Raw genomic sequence first — 17,290 nt, 5'->3', positions numbered from 1 at the left:
TATGAAAGGGAGAAGAGTGAAACTGGGATCTTCTGCACATCAGCATTTGGGGATGGCGCCAAGGTCCGTTCAGCTCAATGTGCCTGAGGTTCTTACTTGGCTTCTGTTGCACAAGGAGATAGGTTTTCAACCGCTGAGTGAGAAAATGAAACTTTAGCTAAAATGCAAGAGCTAGTAAGCTTCAGATGGAATGCAAAGAATCTGCCCAGTTAATTGACCCCAGGAAAGAACAAGGTAATTCTGTAGTTTTAAATTTTCTGAAGCCCAAAGGCCGCTTCAGAGTTCGATTAGAAATTAAACCAACCCCTAAAAAACATTGTCTCAAAAGATATTTAAGCTGTCTCTGCTGTGTTATGAAGAAAAGCAGTTTAAATTTAATCAAACAGCTAGTGACCAAACAGTGGCTTAATAGAATTCAATGGTTTAGTTTCAGATAAACCACTTTTTAGGGAACAATCCAACTAAATCTATTTTATGTTTGTAGTTAGAGAACTGAACATGATTGGGCAGGACTGGGTGCCCCTTTTCCCTAGGCATTTTCCTCAATATGTGTGGGAATATCATTATTCTCTTCTGCCTTAACTGTAATAATTATGGCTTACACCAGGCATGAACTTTGCGATGCACTTTTGCTACAGCTCTCCGTTTTCACTGCCGTAAAAATCAGGCGAATTTCTCATCTTGCTTTTTCCTGAAGACTCTTACTGTGGGCTCAGAATCCTATTCATCATTGCCCTCCTTACAAGCATAATCAGTTGATTAGAACTCACCCTATAGATAAACGCTATCTACCCTCACTGTCTTGAGCACATCTGGAAATAAAGTTAACTGTGCATATATTTAATGCCTCGATTTTACTTAGCTCATTTAGTTGTTATCAGAAACCTTTGTTTACTCACTGGAGTTGGAGTTAAAAAGTAATTTCTAGCCAAACAAACAAGTTTCACTGGTTCTAGGTAAGACCAATCCTACTTTAGACATTTCTCCAGAGGAACTCCACAATAAGGGATAATTACCTGCAATTTCATCAGCAAAAACAGCTGAGATGACACATTGTGCAATGCTTGTATAATTTTTTTGGTACTTACCCACTATGGTGCCTTTCATCTGGCACTCACCAGCTGCTTTACACTCATTAAGTTTCACAATACATACTGGGAGGAAACCTCTTCCTAGTCTGTAACCTCTTCCTAGTCTGAAATGGTAGAACCACTCACAAGTGGAGTTTCCAGAACATGAATACACATTAATATCACTAGTGGATCTGAATACAAAACCAGACATAGCTTGGGACCACATCTCAAATGAAATGAAAACATTGTTTTGGATCAAAAAGAGTATCTTTTTGTACAAACCCTATAGCATCACCCTGTGATGCTAATATCACATTTAGGGAATTTGCATTAATCAAATTCACTGATAGATCCTTGAATCTGATACAGGCTACAAATGGAATTCATATTTATTTCCCCATAGGGACATAGGCACTTTAAGCAAAAAAGAAATATTTGAATAATAGAAAAATAAATTACATTGAGAATGTATTATTTGAGAGTATTTTAATGATATTCTTGATAAATAAAATATAATTTAATGGCTGCGAAATGTATTTGGGGATAATAACATTTAGTTTATTTCAATATTCTATTAGAATAGAAATGAAAGGATTATTTTCGTAAATGTTAATAGTTGTTTATCATTCAAGTTTATCTTTTTTGTTAAGTAATATGGTGTTATAATATGATTTTCTTCAGTTATATATAACTTTTTGGAAAGCTCAAATGTTCTATTTTGGGGTTAAGGAAATTCTAGGACAATATCCTTGGTTAAATAGAGGTTGTAATATTATATATACACGTATGTACGTATACATACTTGCATGCATACATACATAAATGGTGAGCCAAAGAAAGTTGTAAACCTGGTCAGTCACCTAAAGATAACTTTAAAGGATAGATTCCTGTATGATTTTTGGCATTTAACTTGGCCATAGTTCAAAGAATTGAATGATGATATGACTATAGAAAAATGTTGGATTTCTATCTATAATAGTGAACGTTTTCTTAGTAAATACTCTGAAACATTATATTTTATATAATATAATATATAATATATATTTGTATAAATATAAAATACCAAATGAAATACCAAATGAAAAATATGAAACATAAAATACCAAATGAAAATCAAACACAAACCTTCTTGATATCCTTAAGAATATGTTTCTAACAGTCTTAGATTTTGTGTTTAATATTCATTAAAATTTGAAATGATTATTTTATTACTTCTGATAATTACTCAATTCCAATAGTTTTTTAAGATAAGAGCCTAATGGTCACAAGAAATTTTAAAAAGTTAAAAAATTTCTATCTCCATTTTAAAAAATTATTTTAGAGTAGTATGACAAGATAACACTTTCAAACATAAATATATATTAGAAATATTTTGAGTAGAAATTGAGTGGAAATAGATTTAAAGATAAAAATGGAACAATTTAAATTTTGCAACAGATAAGTGCTTTTTAAAAGTATATTTTTAAAGAGATATAATTAGGTATAAAATACTGCTATAAATTTAAAATGTTCCTTTCATAAAGCACTGGAAATTTTAACCTTCATAACTATTTAAATGTATAATGGAAAAGAATATTGAACATGGAGATAAAATTTTCACAAAATTATTTTAGTGATTACACAATCATTTTCAAAACCACTGACATAATGCAGCTATTAAATTCAGAGAAGTAAATCAGACATTTTCAATAATTTCTAAGCTGTTAAATTCAGACAAGTAAATCAGAGATTTTTGATAATTTCTAAATTTTCAATAATTTCTAGTAATACTTTAAACTGTTCATAGGTTTAAGATATTGCATTGCATATTTTTCTGTACTATTTAGGGTCTCACATAGTGTCCACTATATCTTTTTATCTTCCCTTCCAGTTCTATCCAAACAAACAAACAAAAAAAAGGTAGAGGGAGGGTAGTGTCGTTACAAGATGATGGGAACATTAAAAAAATAAACACTGCTTTCTTCCGAATGTTTCTTTTGCTGCCATGATCATATGCCACACATGTTAGTAGGATTCTGGAGCTCTGTCTCTGGCTAGGTTTTCCAGATTTATAATCACCAAGGAAGCAGAGTGCAGAGTAGAACAAGCTCAGGTTACCAAGTCACAGTTTCTTTGTTGAATCCTGGTTTTGCCACTTCATAGTTTCATAACCTTGGGTAATTGCCATCACATTTCCAGGAATTTTTTCTCATTTGTACAGTAAAGAGAGTGGCACTGCCTCTTAGTTGTGTGTGGGGAGTCAAGTTAAAATAGATAAAATAATTGTGTGTTATTTGACACTTTAGTCAAACTCAATTAGACTTTGTTAATTATAAATATAATAATTTTTATTTGGAGATGATAAAAATTGAAGCTTCAGTATTAGCATTAATAAATGTTGAGATGAATCCAACTAAGTGTACAAACACACATTAAATTATTTTGAATTTGCATCTCTCAGCACATTGTAGTTGCTCAAGAAATATTAATTTCACGAAAAATGAATGAGTGAATTCTTTATTTTTAACTGAATTTTTCCCCACCAGAGAGGCTTTCTCTGATCACACTTTTTAAATGCCAGATATACATAAAGGGGGAATGGAAGTAGCAAACCACCTTGTTATGTATGTACTTATGCAACAACCCGGCATGATCGGCACATGTACCCCAGAAGCTAAAGTACATTCAAAAAAAAAAAAAAAAAATGGAAAGAAAAAAGCCCTGAAACCCTTTTTTCCTGACCTATCCTAACTCCTCTCTGCTTTATTTTCTTCATAGCACTTATTGCCATCTAACATACTGTATATCTTATTTATTTAGGTATTTCTCATCTAGTCCCATACTAGAAAAGTCAGCTCATGACAACTTGCATTTTTGTCTCTTTTCTTCATTGCTTTATTCACAGGGTTAGACTAATGCCTGGCACAGAGCAAATGCTGGATAAATTTACGAGTAAAAGAATAAATGAGTGAATTGATAAATGAGTGAATAAATATCAATATACTTGTCAATCATAATAACAAAAATTATACTATTCATGAGACATCTATAAGTTTACTTTTTCTTCTACTTAGAATATTTTTCTCATCATTGGCCCTTTCAGATCTGAAACTTGACTTTTTTTTCACTTAAGGGCATTCCTTGGCCACATTTATGATTGTGCATATAGATCCTTGAGCAGTTTTCTTTGGTAGGTGATTAATGATAGGAGCTATTTCACAAGAAGAGTTGGCCTTAACTAGAGATTCAGAAATCTTCTAACATGTAAGACTAGAGGATATGGGCTCAAGGATAGGTAAGTGGGTAGATACAGTTTTGGTGTTTGTCATTTAGACAGAAAAATTGTCAACTGAGAGTGATGAGAGAATAGGTGTTGGATATTTTTTTAAAAGAAGAGAGAAAGTGGCCAGGTGTGGTGGCTCACGCTTGTAACCCCAGCACTTTGGGTGGGTGAGGCAAGTGGATCACCTGAAACAGGAGTTCAAGACCAGCCTGGTCAACATAGTGAAACAACTTTTCTAGTAAAAATACAAAAAATGAGCTGGGCGTGGTGGCGGGCACCTGTAATCCCAGCTACTTGGGAGCCTGAGTCAAGAGAATGGCTTGAACTCTGGAGGTGGAGGTTGCAGTGAAGCCAAGATTGTGCCATTACACACCAACCTGGGCAACAAGAGCAAGACTCCATCTCAAAAACAAAAATGAGAAAGAGAAAGTATGATAGCATGGCAGCCTCAAGGATCTACCCAAAGTTACTAATCAAAACAATTCACTCAGCATAGCTGTGCTTTTCTCCAGCTATGTTAATGTGCATGAGTACAAATAGATACTAGATGGAGTGTTGGGTTTAACTAGGGTTGTGTTTAAACATGGGCTTACAACAAACTGAAACAAGAGCTAGAGCACCCAAGTGACTATAATGATTGCTCATTAGGACACCTAAAGACAAAAGAGAAGGCACAAAGGGAGGAAAGGATAGTAAAAATATGATCAGATTAATGAATTGATAATCTGGCTCAAGAGAATGTTGGAATTGCAGTTTATAGGGAGTGAACTGGAGCTATGGATGTAATTATTGAATATTATGGAAGGCCTGCTATTGATCAAAAGTATGTTGTGGGAATACATGAGTGAGACTGAGTAGGAGAAAACAATTTTGCAGATAGAAATCAAGGAACTGAGAAGCCATGGTACTAGAAAGATTATCTGTGTATATTGTAACTTCTAAGAAAAATTTTGGGAGTCATGTTAGTTGATAAGAGTTATATTAAGACATGAGTTTAAAATCTTCACAGACGTTGGGTAAGTGTCTCCAGGAAACAGAATATGACTACCACAAGGAGTGGCAGTAGGAAGCATGAATTGATAATATGAGATTGAAATCTGTGAATTGTTAAGGAAGAGGGAGGAAAAATGTTCCTAAAGCAGCAATGAAGAGCAAGAAATTCACTATCTCATTATCAGTACGTATTGACATAGGAGACAAAGAGCCATCACTTGAGTGTGCTTCATGGAAAATGGGGTTTTAAGGGAGTCCCAGGTTTCAATTAGAGCAATAAGATGAAGGGATCCAAAAGACTCTCCCTTGACTTTGCATAAAAAAGGGAATAATGAACATGTTTCAGGAGTTGCGAAGGACTGGGCAATCATCACAAAGACAATCCCTGTTCCTGGTGGCATCAGGATCAGCTCTTGGGGAGTGAAGGATGATCTGGAATTTGTGAGCTTCTTGAAGTGACTGATATGAACAAGGTGAAAGAGTACAATTATATTAGTCCTGATGGACCAGTGGTGCATGTTCACGAGCAGAAAGGTGTGCATAGAATATGGGGATAGAAGCCTGTTGCTAAAATGTAGACTCCTGCTATTAGAAGATTTTTGAAATAGAGCCTTTTATTTCTAGGACTCAAGTGACTCTTCAACCTACAGCTGGCAGCCTTGCAGTGAAATGAGACTGCTCTCTTTAATAATACATGACATTCTGTTTTGTGGCAGTACCATAACTGATTCATTCCTGTGAGATGAAGTGTACTGTTTATAGCAGATTTATTCTTTTAAAACTCGAATTTTATTATATGGTCTAACCTATTTAAGTCACTCTTGCCCAATTTATTAACTATAAACTATTTTTATATGGGCTTAACTTATTAAGTGAGGTTACAACCAGGCATAATATAGTGGCAAAACTGGCAGTTTGATAATATTATAACTTAGCAATGTTAGGAAAAGATCCGCAGGATTTATTAATGTTTTCTGGAAAAAAAAAAACACTTGAGGCAGGTAATTAGAAAGTCATTGCATATCTAATTTGTTTCTTTCTAGTTAGAAAAAGTTATTATAGCTAAATAATAACCTCAGCAGCAGTAGTACACTGAGTTTTATGGATAGAGTGAGGAGAGAGTAAGATGCCTGAGCAGGTGTGTACACTCTGAGGAAGAACCTTGATTCGTTCCTTGGCTCAAAAGCAGGGAAAGAAGAAAAAGGAAATTTATTCATAACCTGAAGAAGATTTTGAAATCAAGTTCACAGACAAAAATAACAAGGACAAACGTCTTGCTCATCCGTTGAAAGGACTATAAGCACCTTAAACAATTTGCAGGGAACATTGAAAACATGTGGTTAACTAAGCTGACAGTTCATACAAGCTCTTAAGCTACAGAAAAGGAAATCTATTTTGTGCTGAATTAGGAGAAAGCAACAAATTAGATATGCTAGGATTTTCTAATTATCTGTCTCACGTTTTGTTTTTTTGTTTAGAAAGCAAAGGAATGCATTAAGTCACTTCGATCTTTTTCCCTAAAAAAGATCCAATTAAAGTTGTTATGAATCCCCTCTTTTGAATGTAAGTACTTTAAACTAGTAACACTGAGGAGTCAAAGAAACCTGGGGCAGAGTCGAGTTCACTTTTAAGCAGTATTATTACCAGTAAAAGAGCAATAGAAAAGTTTCTTACACATGAAGCTGGTATGGAGATGTAATGAGTAAACATGTGGAGAACATGTAACAACATGGCTGGCACATACGTTTTTAATGCATTATAGCCATTCATGAGAAGGAATATACAGTTTCGGAAGCTCCTTTTAAGAAAAAGAATATGAAAATACCAATACAATGAGGTGCAAAAGTAATAAAAATGGAAAAATCACAAATTTATACATTTTTTAAAACCCCAAAATAACATACACCAAAAGCAAAATCCAGAAAATTAAAAATATTTTAATCAACTAACTGCTAAACACATCTCCGTGATGCTTTTTGAGCTATATTTGTCTGCAAATTTAGAGATTTTAAATTATCTCTTTATATGATTTTTAAAAAATATTTTATAAAGAGAATATAAAAGTAATTAAATCTTTCCTCTTTCTCTAGCATGGTTAATTCATGTTTTAATTATTGATAGTTTCAAAGTTTCTTTCAGCTTCATAATTTATTATTGGCAATATTATGTATATTTTTAAGATTGTTGCGAATTTGGCAAAATCTTTGTCTTTCATAGATTAGTTGAAATTTTTACAATTTCCCATAGTTTTTGGCTCTATGTATTCAGATTATATCTCTTTTCCATTATCTCTGTTGCGCACCCTAGAACATATGCAAATCAACCTACCACTCCTGAATAGAGAGCTTTCTTTAGCAGAGCCAAAAGAAGGCTCTAATAAACTGTTGTTTCAACTGTTGTTTCTTCTTTAAAGAAAGCTTCAAGTCTTCTAATGAAAACAGTGCTTGGAGTTCCTTTTTCCTCTATATTCAGACATATTTAACTTCACATTTAACTACACTATATCTACAAATTCAGATATAGTGGTTTTATAAAAGAAAAAAATATTTTCAGACAATTAAGCTATGAGCATGGATCACAATTTTATGAGTTTTACCATAAAGGAAAAGTCCTGTAACAGACCAATGCAAAGATTTGTATCTTGGTAGGAAGGTTTATAAGAAAAAAAAAGATTGGTTAGTAAATATTTTTAGCCACAGAAAGAAAAGCATGTCAAGTCATAGGACTTTGAACTGCTGATTGATGGGCTACTGGAGGGATGAGCAGCTCACCTCCCAGAAGTTCCTTGTCTCATTTAGCTGTATCAGAAACTTGCTTAAACCTTTTATCTGTGATGCTAATTTCTTCCTAGAAAGTGGTTACAGAGGCTGGGTGCAGTGGCTCATGCCTGTAATCCCAGCACTTTGGGAGGCCGAGGCAGGCAGATCACCTGAGGTCAGGAGTTCGAGACCAGCCTGACCAACATGAAGAAACCCCGTCTCTAAAAAAAAAAAAAAATTAAAAATTAAAAAAAAAAAAGAAAGTGGTTACAGATTATATAGCTAAGAAAGTTATATTCCAAATTATGTTTGAAATAAATAATGGAAGAAATTCAGCATTTGGACCTAGATTTGAATTCCAGCAAAGTAACTTCCTCATATAACTTAACCTTTAAGAGTCTTGGTTTGTTTATATAATGAATGAGATTAATAATGTTTACTTAATCTGAGTTGTTGTGAAGATGATGTGACTTAATGTAAAAACATCTAGCACAAGCTTGAGGACATTATAAGTGCTTAATAAATGCTAGTTCTCTTCTTTGGAAATACACTATAATTCCTTTTCTTTTTTTGTATGATCACTATAATGATGAACATACATTATGCCTCAAAAAATAAGTTTTGGATTAAATTATTGACTCTAGAGGCAGCTTTGCAGTCTTAAATACAAAAGGAGAAGGCCGGGCACAGTGACTCACACTTGTATTCCCAACACTTTGGGATGCCGAGGCGGGTGGATCACCCGAGGTTAGGAGTTTGAGACCAACCTGGCCAACATGTTGAAACCCCATCTCTACTAAAAATACAAAAGGGCATGATGGTGCATTGCCTGTAATCCAAGCTACTTGGGAGGCTGAGGCAGGGGAATCCCTTGAACCCGGGAGGTGGAAGGTGCAGTGAGCCAAGGTTGTGCCATTGCACTCCAGCCTGGAAGACAGAGAGACACTCCATCTCAAAAAAAAAAAAAAAAAAAAAAAAAAATGGAGAAAATTGACGGTATATCATTTCCTAGGAACAAAAGATGGAAAGTATTATGTGGAAACTGGTTATGACGGAATTTTTATAAAAGTGAAACAATTGAAATATAAATAATTTACAATACCTCCGTTTTTCCTGGAAGAAAATTATCTTCATGCAGGGGAAACCAAAAAAAGTTCTTGGTATGTATAACAACTAGAGTGTTAAAAAAAATTTGGTTATTACAATTCATTATGGCCTTCCAGTGGATTAAGCATAGTTACTTACAAATTGTCTCTCACTTAATTTCTACAACACTCTTATGAATACAATTTTATTATTCTCATTTTAAGCAGTAACAACAGAATTTTATCATCATTTAGTAATTTGTCCAAGGTCAGACAATTAGAAATATATGCACCTTCGAAACCCAAAATATCCCTACTCTAACCCATGCTCTTTATTCAGTACCACACTGTTGTTCCTGTATGTTCTGAGAAGCATTATTACTTAATCAAAAAGTTCATTTTCATTGCATTTATTATAAAGGTGAAGTCAGTAATTTATTTTACAGTGGTAAAGTACAGTGCCAAGTACAATTTAACTGAGGTGCTATATCCAGTTTCAGAGAAATGCTTACAGGTTGAAATGGCAAATATTGAATAATGTTTAGGGCTGTAGTACTGGCCAGTTAGAATAGACAAAGAATTTAGTTCTGGAGCAGTTTTCTGGAGTCACCAGTTGTTCCAGGGACTAACTATACAGGTATCTGGTCCTACTGAGAGTTTCCTGGGAAAGATAGGGTAGCCAGTAAGGAGATGGAAGTCTTTAGGGAGCTCAGTTGCAGGTTCAGTTTTGTTTTTTCCCTTATAAATTAACAACTAGTATGGCCATACTGAGTATCAGCAAGGTGTCAGTCCCAAATATCCTGCTCAAGAAAAATGCCTTGGATAAATATACCAAAATTTTCATAGTAACTGTTTATTCATGGTGGGATTGTTAGTGACTTTTATTTTCTTCTTTATACTTTTAATTAATTATTTCAACATATATTAGTTAAAGACCAACTATATGACATGCACTCCTCTATCTCTATATTTCAGAAATAAATAAGACAAGGTGTTTATTCCTGTTATTTTTGCTGATGTTACATTTTTAGTTAGAAAATGTTCAACTGAATTAAAGAATATCAAATCATTGAATGGTAAGATGAGAAAAAGGCTTGAGAAAAATTAATAATGTGCTTTAAAAGATTATATTGCATTTATGAAAAATGCATGGCTAAAAGCTAACAAGTTTGTCAAGTGTGGACATCTCCAGTATTTAAGCAATTAAATTGAGAGTATCCATTTCAGTCTGAATAAATGCTACTGAAATGTCTATTTAATATACAAATGTCAATACAATAGTGAGTGACAAGAAGAGTTAGCTTTAGAGGGACTCTACTTCCAAGTTAAGAGTCTACTCTGTTCAAGATTGAGTGAGAGTTCTCATTGTAATTTAATACACATGATGATGCTTTATATAGCTTCTTATTTCTTCATGAAATTTGCAACGGAGGGGAATATGTCAAGTTTGATTTCAGAAATGGGTAAAGATTTGCAATGCTTAGGCTTCAAATGCTGGCTTTACCATCTTCTTTCTCATTTAATATTTTTAGAGAGAGAAATGAAAGAAAGGGAAATTTGAGGTAAAATTAGAGAGAGATTCCATGCCTTGGACAGAGGAAATTTAATGAGACAAGCAGGTTTTGACTAAGCAGTTCCAGACATTGTGCTGTGTCAAATACAGTACAGTTCAAATGTTTAAAATCTGCCTGTTCACACATATTTATAGGCTCTTCATATCAATTAATCTACTTTGTGCCTATGTAGAGAACTCCATAGAACTCCATGCGTTACATTTCTGTAAGATGTTAATCAAAAAGACCGAGTAATTTTCTCCAGGCCTGGAGATGGAAAATGTCCCATATTCATGGCTCTTTTGCCAAATGCAGAACCTGTTTAGCAAGGTTTCTATTTCTACCTCATTTATAGTGCTGTTGCAATAATGCCTTGGGAAAGCACATTATGCTTGAGGATGATGCTGAAAATAAACCTGGGGAATGGAAGAGTCTTTAGTAGTACTTGGGTGCTGTCCAAACTGGCAGTCTGAGTTGTTGCTCTGATAAACTGTTGTTTCAGCTGGGCCTTCTTTTGAGAAGGCTTCAAGTCTTTAACTGTTCTGATGAAAACAATGCTTGGAGTTCTTTTTTCCTCCATGTTCAGACATATTTAACTTCATTTGTGTTTGAATTGACCCCTTTCCCCTGCCCCTTTCTTTCTTTTTTTCCTTTTGTTTATTATTTTTTGTGTGTGTGAGACGGAGTTTTCACTCTTGTTGCCCAGGCTGGAGTGCAGTGGCACGATCTCGGCTCACTGCAACCTCTGACTCTCGGGTTCAAGCAATTCTCCTGCCTCAGCCTCCAAAGTAGCTGGGATTACAGGCATGTGCCACCACACCCTGCTAATTTTTTGTATTTTTAGTAGAGACAGGGTTTATCCATGTTGGTCAGGCTGGTCTCAAACTCCCGACCTTAGGTGATCTGCCCGCCTCAGCCTCGCAAAGTGCTGGGATTACAGGTGTGAGCCACCGCACCCAGCCCCGTGCCTTTTTCTAATCAACCGCATTAGAAGTATAGTACAGTGGTTTTTAAAAATTGTTAAGCAATAATTATTTTTTCAACTAGAATTGATCTTGATTGTTCAATATATAAATCAGATACAGAAGGGGCTTCCCTGGTGAGATCCTGTCTTTCTTCCTGTATCACTAATGAGATTCTTGAACCATAATTTGAAAACCTAGAATAATGGAAAGATGACAAGATCAGGAATTATATTATGACTGGATTCTATTCAATAATTCAGTTCAAGTTGATGAACATTTATTGAGCATTTTCAGCGCACCAAAATGGCTAAGGAAAAAAAACACTAAAAAGTCTGAGGAAGAAAAGATACTCAAGAAACTTAACTTCAAGTGTAGTAAAAATCATGTATAAAAACAAGTGTAGTAAGTGATAATAAAGTGCTGTAGATGCTTTGGAAAGTTTCTAAACAAGGTCAGTGATATAGTTCAACCACTCGAGGTCTTGTTTTCTTTAAATTTAAAATAAATAATTTGGAACAAACCACATTAACTACCTAACCTCCCTTACATTTGTGACTCTGATTCTGATACTCTGCTATGAGCTGTAAACTGAGGAAATGGAGGTTTCAGAATTAAGTGCAGCCTGTGCATCTTCGAAATTTTTTTAAGTTGAGAAGAGAGTCTCACAGTTGTCAGAGAGGCAGGTGTGAAAAGTAAATCTAATGTGTTGTTGCTGAGGAACAGAGTTATGCTTTATTATCTTCAGCTTTTCTGGAATATCCCTTCCACCTCCATGAGTCATGTCAAACCTGGCTTTCCTCTGAAAACAAAAATGTCCTTCTCCTATAGAGGCCTCTGATCCTCTGACTCCATACCCAAACCAGTTTTACAGGACCAAAGAAAGGAGTTGATAAACTCTCCAGAGTGGTTAAAAAGAACAGAGGCAGCACACATTTAAAATGTGTATTATGAACAAAGTCAAAGGGCTCCCTAATCCACTTCTCACAGACAATGAGTGTTAATGCTCTGATATATATATTTTGGGGCATTATGTATATATCTAGATTTTTCAGTCTGCCTATGTATTTCTGCATCTATATATATAAAAGCCTTTTCTACATCATTATCTGATTTGATATTTCTTTCTTTATAAATGTAATGACTTTCATTTTATACCCTTCCATTTTTAAGTATCTTTATTTTAACATTTGACAAGTTTAATGCACTCGCTCCCCTCCTCACCATCCTTCCATTGCATCTTTATTTTGAGCCATTGTTCCTTTGCTCTTATATATCAGATTTCTGTGCTTTGAACCCCATGCTATTTCATTTCTGCTATTTTTCCTACATGCCTGTCTTCCTATCTCCAGGACACTTCTTTATTGTTGATACTCACAGCTTGTTCTCAGATTTTCATTCCCACCTATCAGAACCTATTTTCATGTCTATCCAGTAACATCCAGGGAAGCACTGAATGGTAGATAGAGTATGAATATTAGAGTTAGGAAGACTTAGGTTCCTATCATCCATGTGGCTTCAGCAAGTCACTTAATGTCTCAATATTCCAGATTTCTAATATGTTAAACTTAAGGTTAATAGTAATAGCCATTTTATGGCACATTTCATAGATACCTTGTACATGGAGTTGCCATTCAGATTTTTGTTGACTTTTAAGAGAATGGGTGTTACAGATATTAGAATTAATGTATCCAAAGAGATTATTAAAATGCTTTATAAATAGTTGGAAGTCAAAACAAAATGACAGCTATTATTTCCGCTGGCTTGACCTTAATGGTTTTTGTACTGAGTTTCTACCACCTCAGTAACCATGACTTTACTGCTCTTCTGCCTCTTTCATCAGCATAACTGCTTATTCTCTAGGCTAGTGTTCAACCTTGGCTGCACATTGGAAGTTTTTGGGAGCTTTAAAATGTACTGATGCTGGGGTATTGTCCCTGGAGATTATGACCTAATTAGTCTAAACGGTAGCTTGAGCATTGAAATTTTTTTGAAACTCTAAAATGTTCAGCTATATAAATCCCCCTATTCAGTTTGTCAGTTCTTCCAGCCTCACAATTCTCACCCCTGATCTTATCTGGGCCTGTCATTAATGCTCCTGCATTCTTTTAATCTGCTGCTTGCTTCAGAGACCACCTGATCCAGTCAGGATCCTGCATGCCAAACTTTTCACCAGCAATTATAGTAAAATGGGTGATAAGATACTTTATTCAAAGAAGGAATAAAGTATCCTTTATCCTTCATAGAGTTTTTTACAGATTTCTGTTTCCTCTTGAAATCCCCATGTGCAATATTCAATCTTGATTAAGATGCCAGCTCAAACCCTTTTCTCACCGTCTTTCCCTCTGCTATCAAGGATCATATTAAATTGATATAACTCTTCTGAGAGAACAGTCGCTGGATTGAGACCCTAACAATTTTTGCCTTCCATCTCATATTTCCATCATTTGGAACCCACTATTTACGCCAGAGTAGACAAAATGTGAGCCAGTGGGTCAAAACTGGTTGATAACTTAGGGCAGTGTAGAGCTTTATTTCATCATATATTATTGAAAATTTGGGTGTGTCTAGATGAACCAAGCACTGTTTTGTTTAGGGTTGGCCTCAGCCTTTCCTTCTACATGTATACTAAGCCACATGCATTTACATACCTGAGAGAACATTGGGATTACCTAAGCTGCGTGCTTCTACTTCTTCTGTTTGCTTCGATCGTGGCACAAATAGAAGCCCTTTCTCCTTTCCAAGGTTGGTTGATGCAACTGTTCTAGAGAACTGTGCAGACATTCTTATTGCTCAGCCTACTCTTCAAATCCAAGCTGGTTTCCTGTGATCATAATTTAGGTTTGCAGCCACCCTCTAACTGACTGTGGAATGAGATATGGTCATCCCATCTCCCCACTTTCTTTTCGGCACCCCTCCCACCCCTACTGCAAGATCAGGTCCTACCATTGCTAAGCACAAGACTTAAAAGTGTTGGAGTCGGGCACGGTGGCTCACGCCTGCAATTCTAGTACTTTGGGAGGGCAAGGTGGGTGGATTGCATGAGCTCAGGAGTTCAAGACCAGACTGGGCAACATGGTGAAAACCCATCTCTACTAAAATACAAAAAATCAGCTGGGCATGGTGGTGTACACCTGTAGCCTCAGCTGCTGAGGAGGCTGAGGCAGGAGAATTGCTTGAACCCAGAAGACAGAGGTTGAAGTGAGCCAAGATCATGCCACTGCACTCTATCCTGGGTGACAAAATGAAACTGTCTCCAAAAAAAAAAAAAGATATAAAGGTTGGGAAAGCAAAGAGCATTTTCATAAGAATCAAGTCATATAATCTTTAAATTTTTTTAGGTATGATTTTCATAAGAGTGAAATCCACAGATTCTAAGAACAGTATGGTCACTTTTGAAAAATACATGAACTTGTATAGCTACTATCTCCCTGTTAAAATATAGATTTCAATGCCTCATATAGTTCCTTGAGCCTCTTGCCAATCATATTCACCCCCAGAAGCAAACACTGTTTTAACTTTCAAAGTTAGCTATTTTTATTATTAATTGTATTTTTACTAATAAGTTTAGTAGGGATTAGTAAATACCAATTTATTTCATTAGTGTTTTGCATACACATCAATTATTCTTTATACTTTTTCTAATTAACAATTTTTAAAAGTGAGAATGTTAATTACCTGAAAGTTTAAATAAATAAGCCATGAATAAAATGCATATATCTTTAAGCTGAGCATGGATTTTTTATCAAAGGTTAACTCAATATTAAAATTTAAAGTGGGCACCCTACTTTCTGAGAAAGATTCAGTATGTTCTCTGTAATGCTATTACCTTCAAGCTAAAATCACACCAAATTTAAGATTACCTTTATTTTTTATATTTTGTGATTGATGTTTCTTGTTCAAGTATATGCTGGAAATAGAAATTAAGAAGAAAACATGTGACACATTTAAACTTTAAGCCTTGATGGAGACCAATGACAATTAGAATTTGATTGAGCATTCTAAATGTCATGCACTATATTAAAAACCTTAAGCCTCAGGCTAGGAATCACTGTATGTTTTACTTGCTTACTTAATATTTTACTTTTTTTTTCAATTATCCTTTTCTTTGTATCTCTTCCATTTACTTCCTCTATATCCCACTTTCCTCTTAAATCCTAAATCTCCCACTTGGTAACAGTGATTCTGGTCTTCTACTTGAAAGCAGATCCAGTGCTTGAAGATTCTAATTTGTCTTGCTGACAATAATTTTTGGCTGTCTTGATTCTTTTAGTCATTCATACTCTTTTAAAACTGCCGAAAATCAGTAAAGAGTAATTACTTATGGTAGTTTGGGGGATAAAAAACAAAACCAAACACCAGCCAACCAACAAACAAAAACCAGCCTGAGGAATGCACCAGCCAGGCACTGTGGGTGGAGAGAAACTAGCAAGAGTTTTGGTCCTGGCTCTGTCATTCATTGTCTGTGTCATGGCCAATTAGCATCTTTGTTTCCAAAATCCACATGATGATAACACCTGCCATACCTCTTTGTTAATGTTATGAGAGTGACAATGAATTTAACACATACATGAAAGAGGGCTTTGTAAATGTCATAAAAGGTAAGAAAATATAATTATGAACATTGTACTTTTTTCTAACTAATACTGGTGCTGACTTTTAGTTATAAAGAAAAAAGGAGAACAAAACCTTAGTACCAAAAATTTTTAAAACATATATGTGAGTTCTTAGTTATGTCCACGAAGTCTTGAATGGTGTAGGATAGAGCTCACCTAGCAAAAAATAAAACATCAGTCATTCCCTTAGCTGTTTACACAGAAAAACTGACAGTTCAGGAATTTCTTTACTTTTTCCACTGAGTCCTTTTCAGTCCATGTAGAGTCCACCCAGAATATGAATTCGAGAATTTCTTCTCTGGTCTTTCTTTTCTTCTCCTTCACCATGGGAGTTTGTCCTTTCACCTCTCTGTAATTTCTGGATGAGTAGCATCTGGCCTTTATTGTGATTCTTGGAGAAGGCTTTATTTGAGTCTTTAGATAATTTTGAATAAGCATGTGCAGGTCAAAAGGGACAATATTTATCTCAGTAATATTGATTGCATCATTTTGATGAGCTGTGCTGACAAAATGTCTCTGCTTCTTGGTTCCAGTAAAAGAAAGCACACCCCTCTAGCAGTGTACACTAACAGTGATGTATAAACACAGGGAGAAGAGAACAAGGGAAAAATAAAATTTAATTTTATTACTTTAAGAATAATTTAATTAATTTTAATTATGAGATGATATATCAACATAAAGAAGGAAAGCAATATAATGTGATTTGGGTAAAGAATTATCATCATTATTGTATTTTATAGCCACAGTCTTCCTGGAGTTTTGGAAGAGGAGAAGGAGTATACTGACATATACTTGGGACCTTATCGAATGGGAAGAAGAGGAGGTAAGATGTTAGGATACTAGGAGATAGGGAAACTGGGGTATTACAGGATATGAAAAATTATGCTCTGGCATTCAGATGGAAGCAATTAACCACCATTAGATTTTCCCTTGATGTTCTTACTAACAAGATTTATTATTTTATGAAGATAATAGAGATCAGTGAAG

The 17,290-nt window shown here is 34.9% G+C and overlaps 1 protein-coding gene across 3 annotated transcripts in view; it reads left to right on the top strand.

The window, feature by feature from the left end:
• The window catches only part of ANO3 (anoctamin 3), a 429,363-nt gene that overhangs the window by 359,912 nt on the left and 52,161 nt on the right, over positions 1 to 17,290 (top strand). For all 3 annotated transcript variants that reach the window (XM_021665048.2, XM_064365095.1, XM_064365094.1), the window contains one exon: positions 17,044 to 17,126. In XM_021665048.2, coding sequence (XP_021520723.2) covers positions 17,044 to 17,126 — 83 coding nt within the window. The remainder of the gene's footprint in view (positions 1 to 17,043; positions 17,127 to 17,290) is intronic.

This window comes from Aotus nancymaae, unplaced genomic scaffold (genome assembly GCF_030222135.1).
Source record: "Aotus nancymaae isolate 86718 unplaced genomic scaffold, 86718_ANA_hifiasm-v0.15.2.pri h1tg000059l, whole genome shotgun sequence".
NCBI classification, from domain to species: domain Eukaryota; kingdom Metazoa; phylum Chordata; class Mammalia; order Primates; family Aotidae; genus Aotus; species Aotus nancymaae.
Note: the sequence above shows the minus strand (reverse complement) of the source record. Positions and strands in the feature narration are given on the sequence as shown.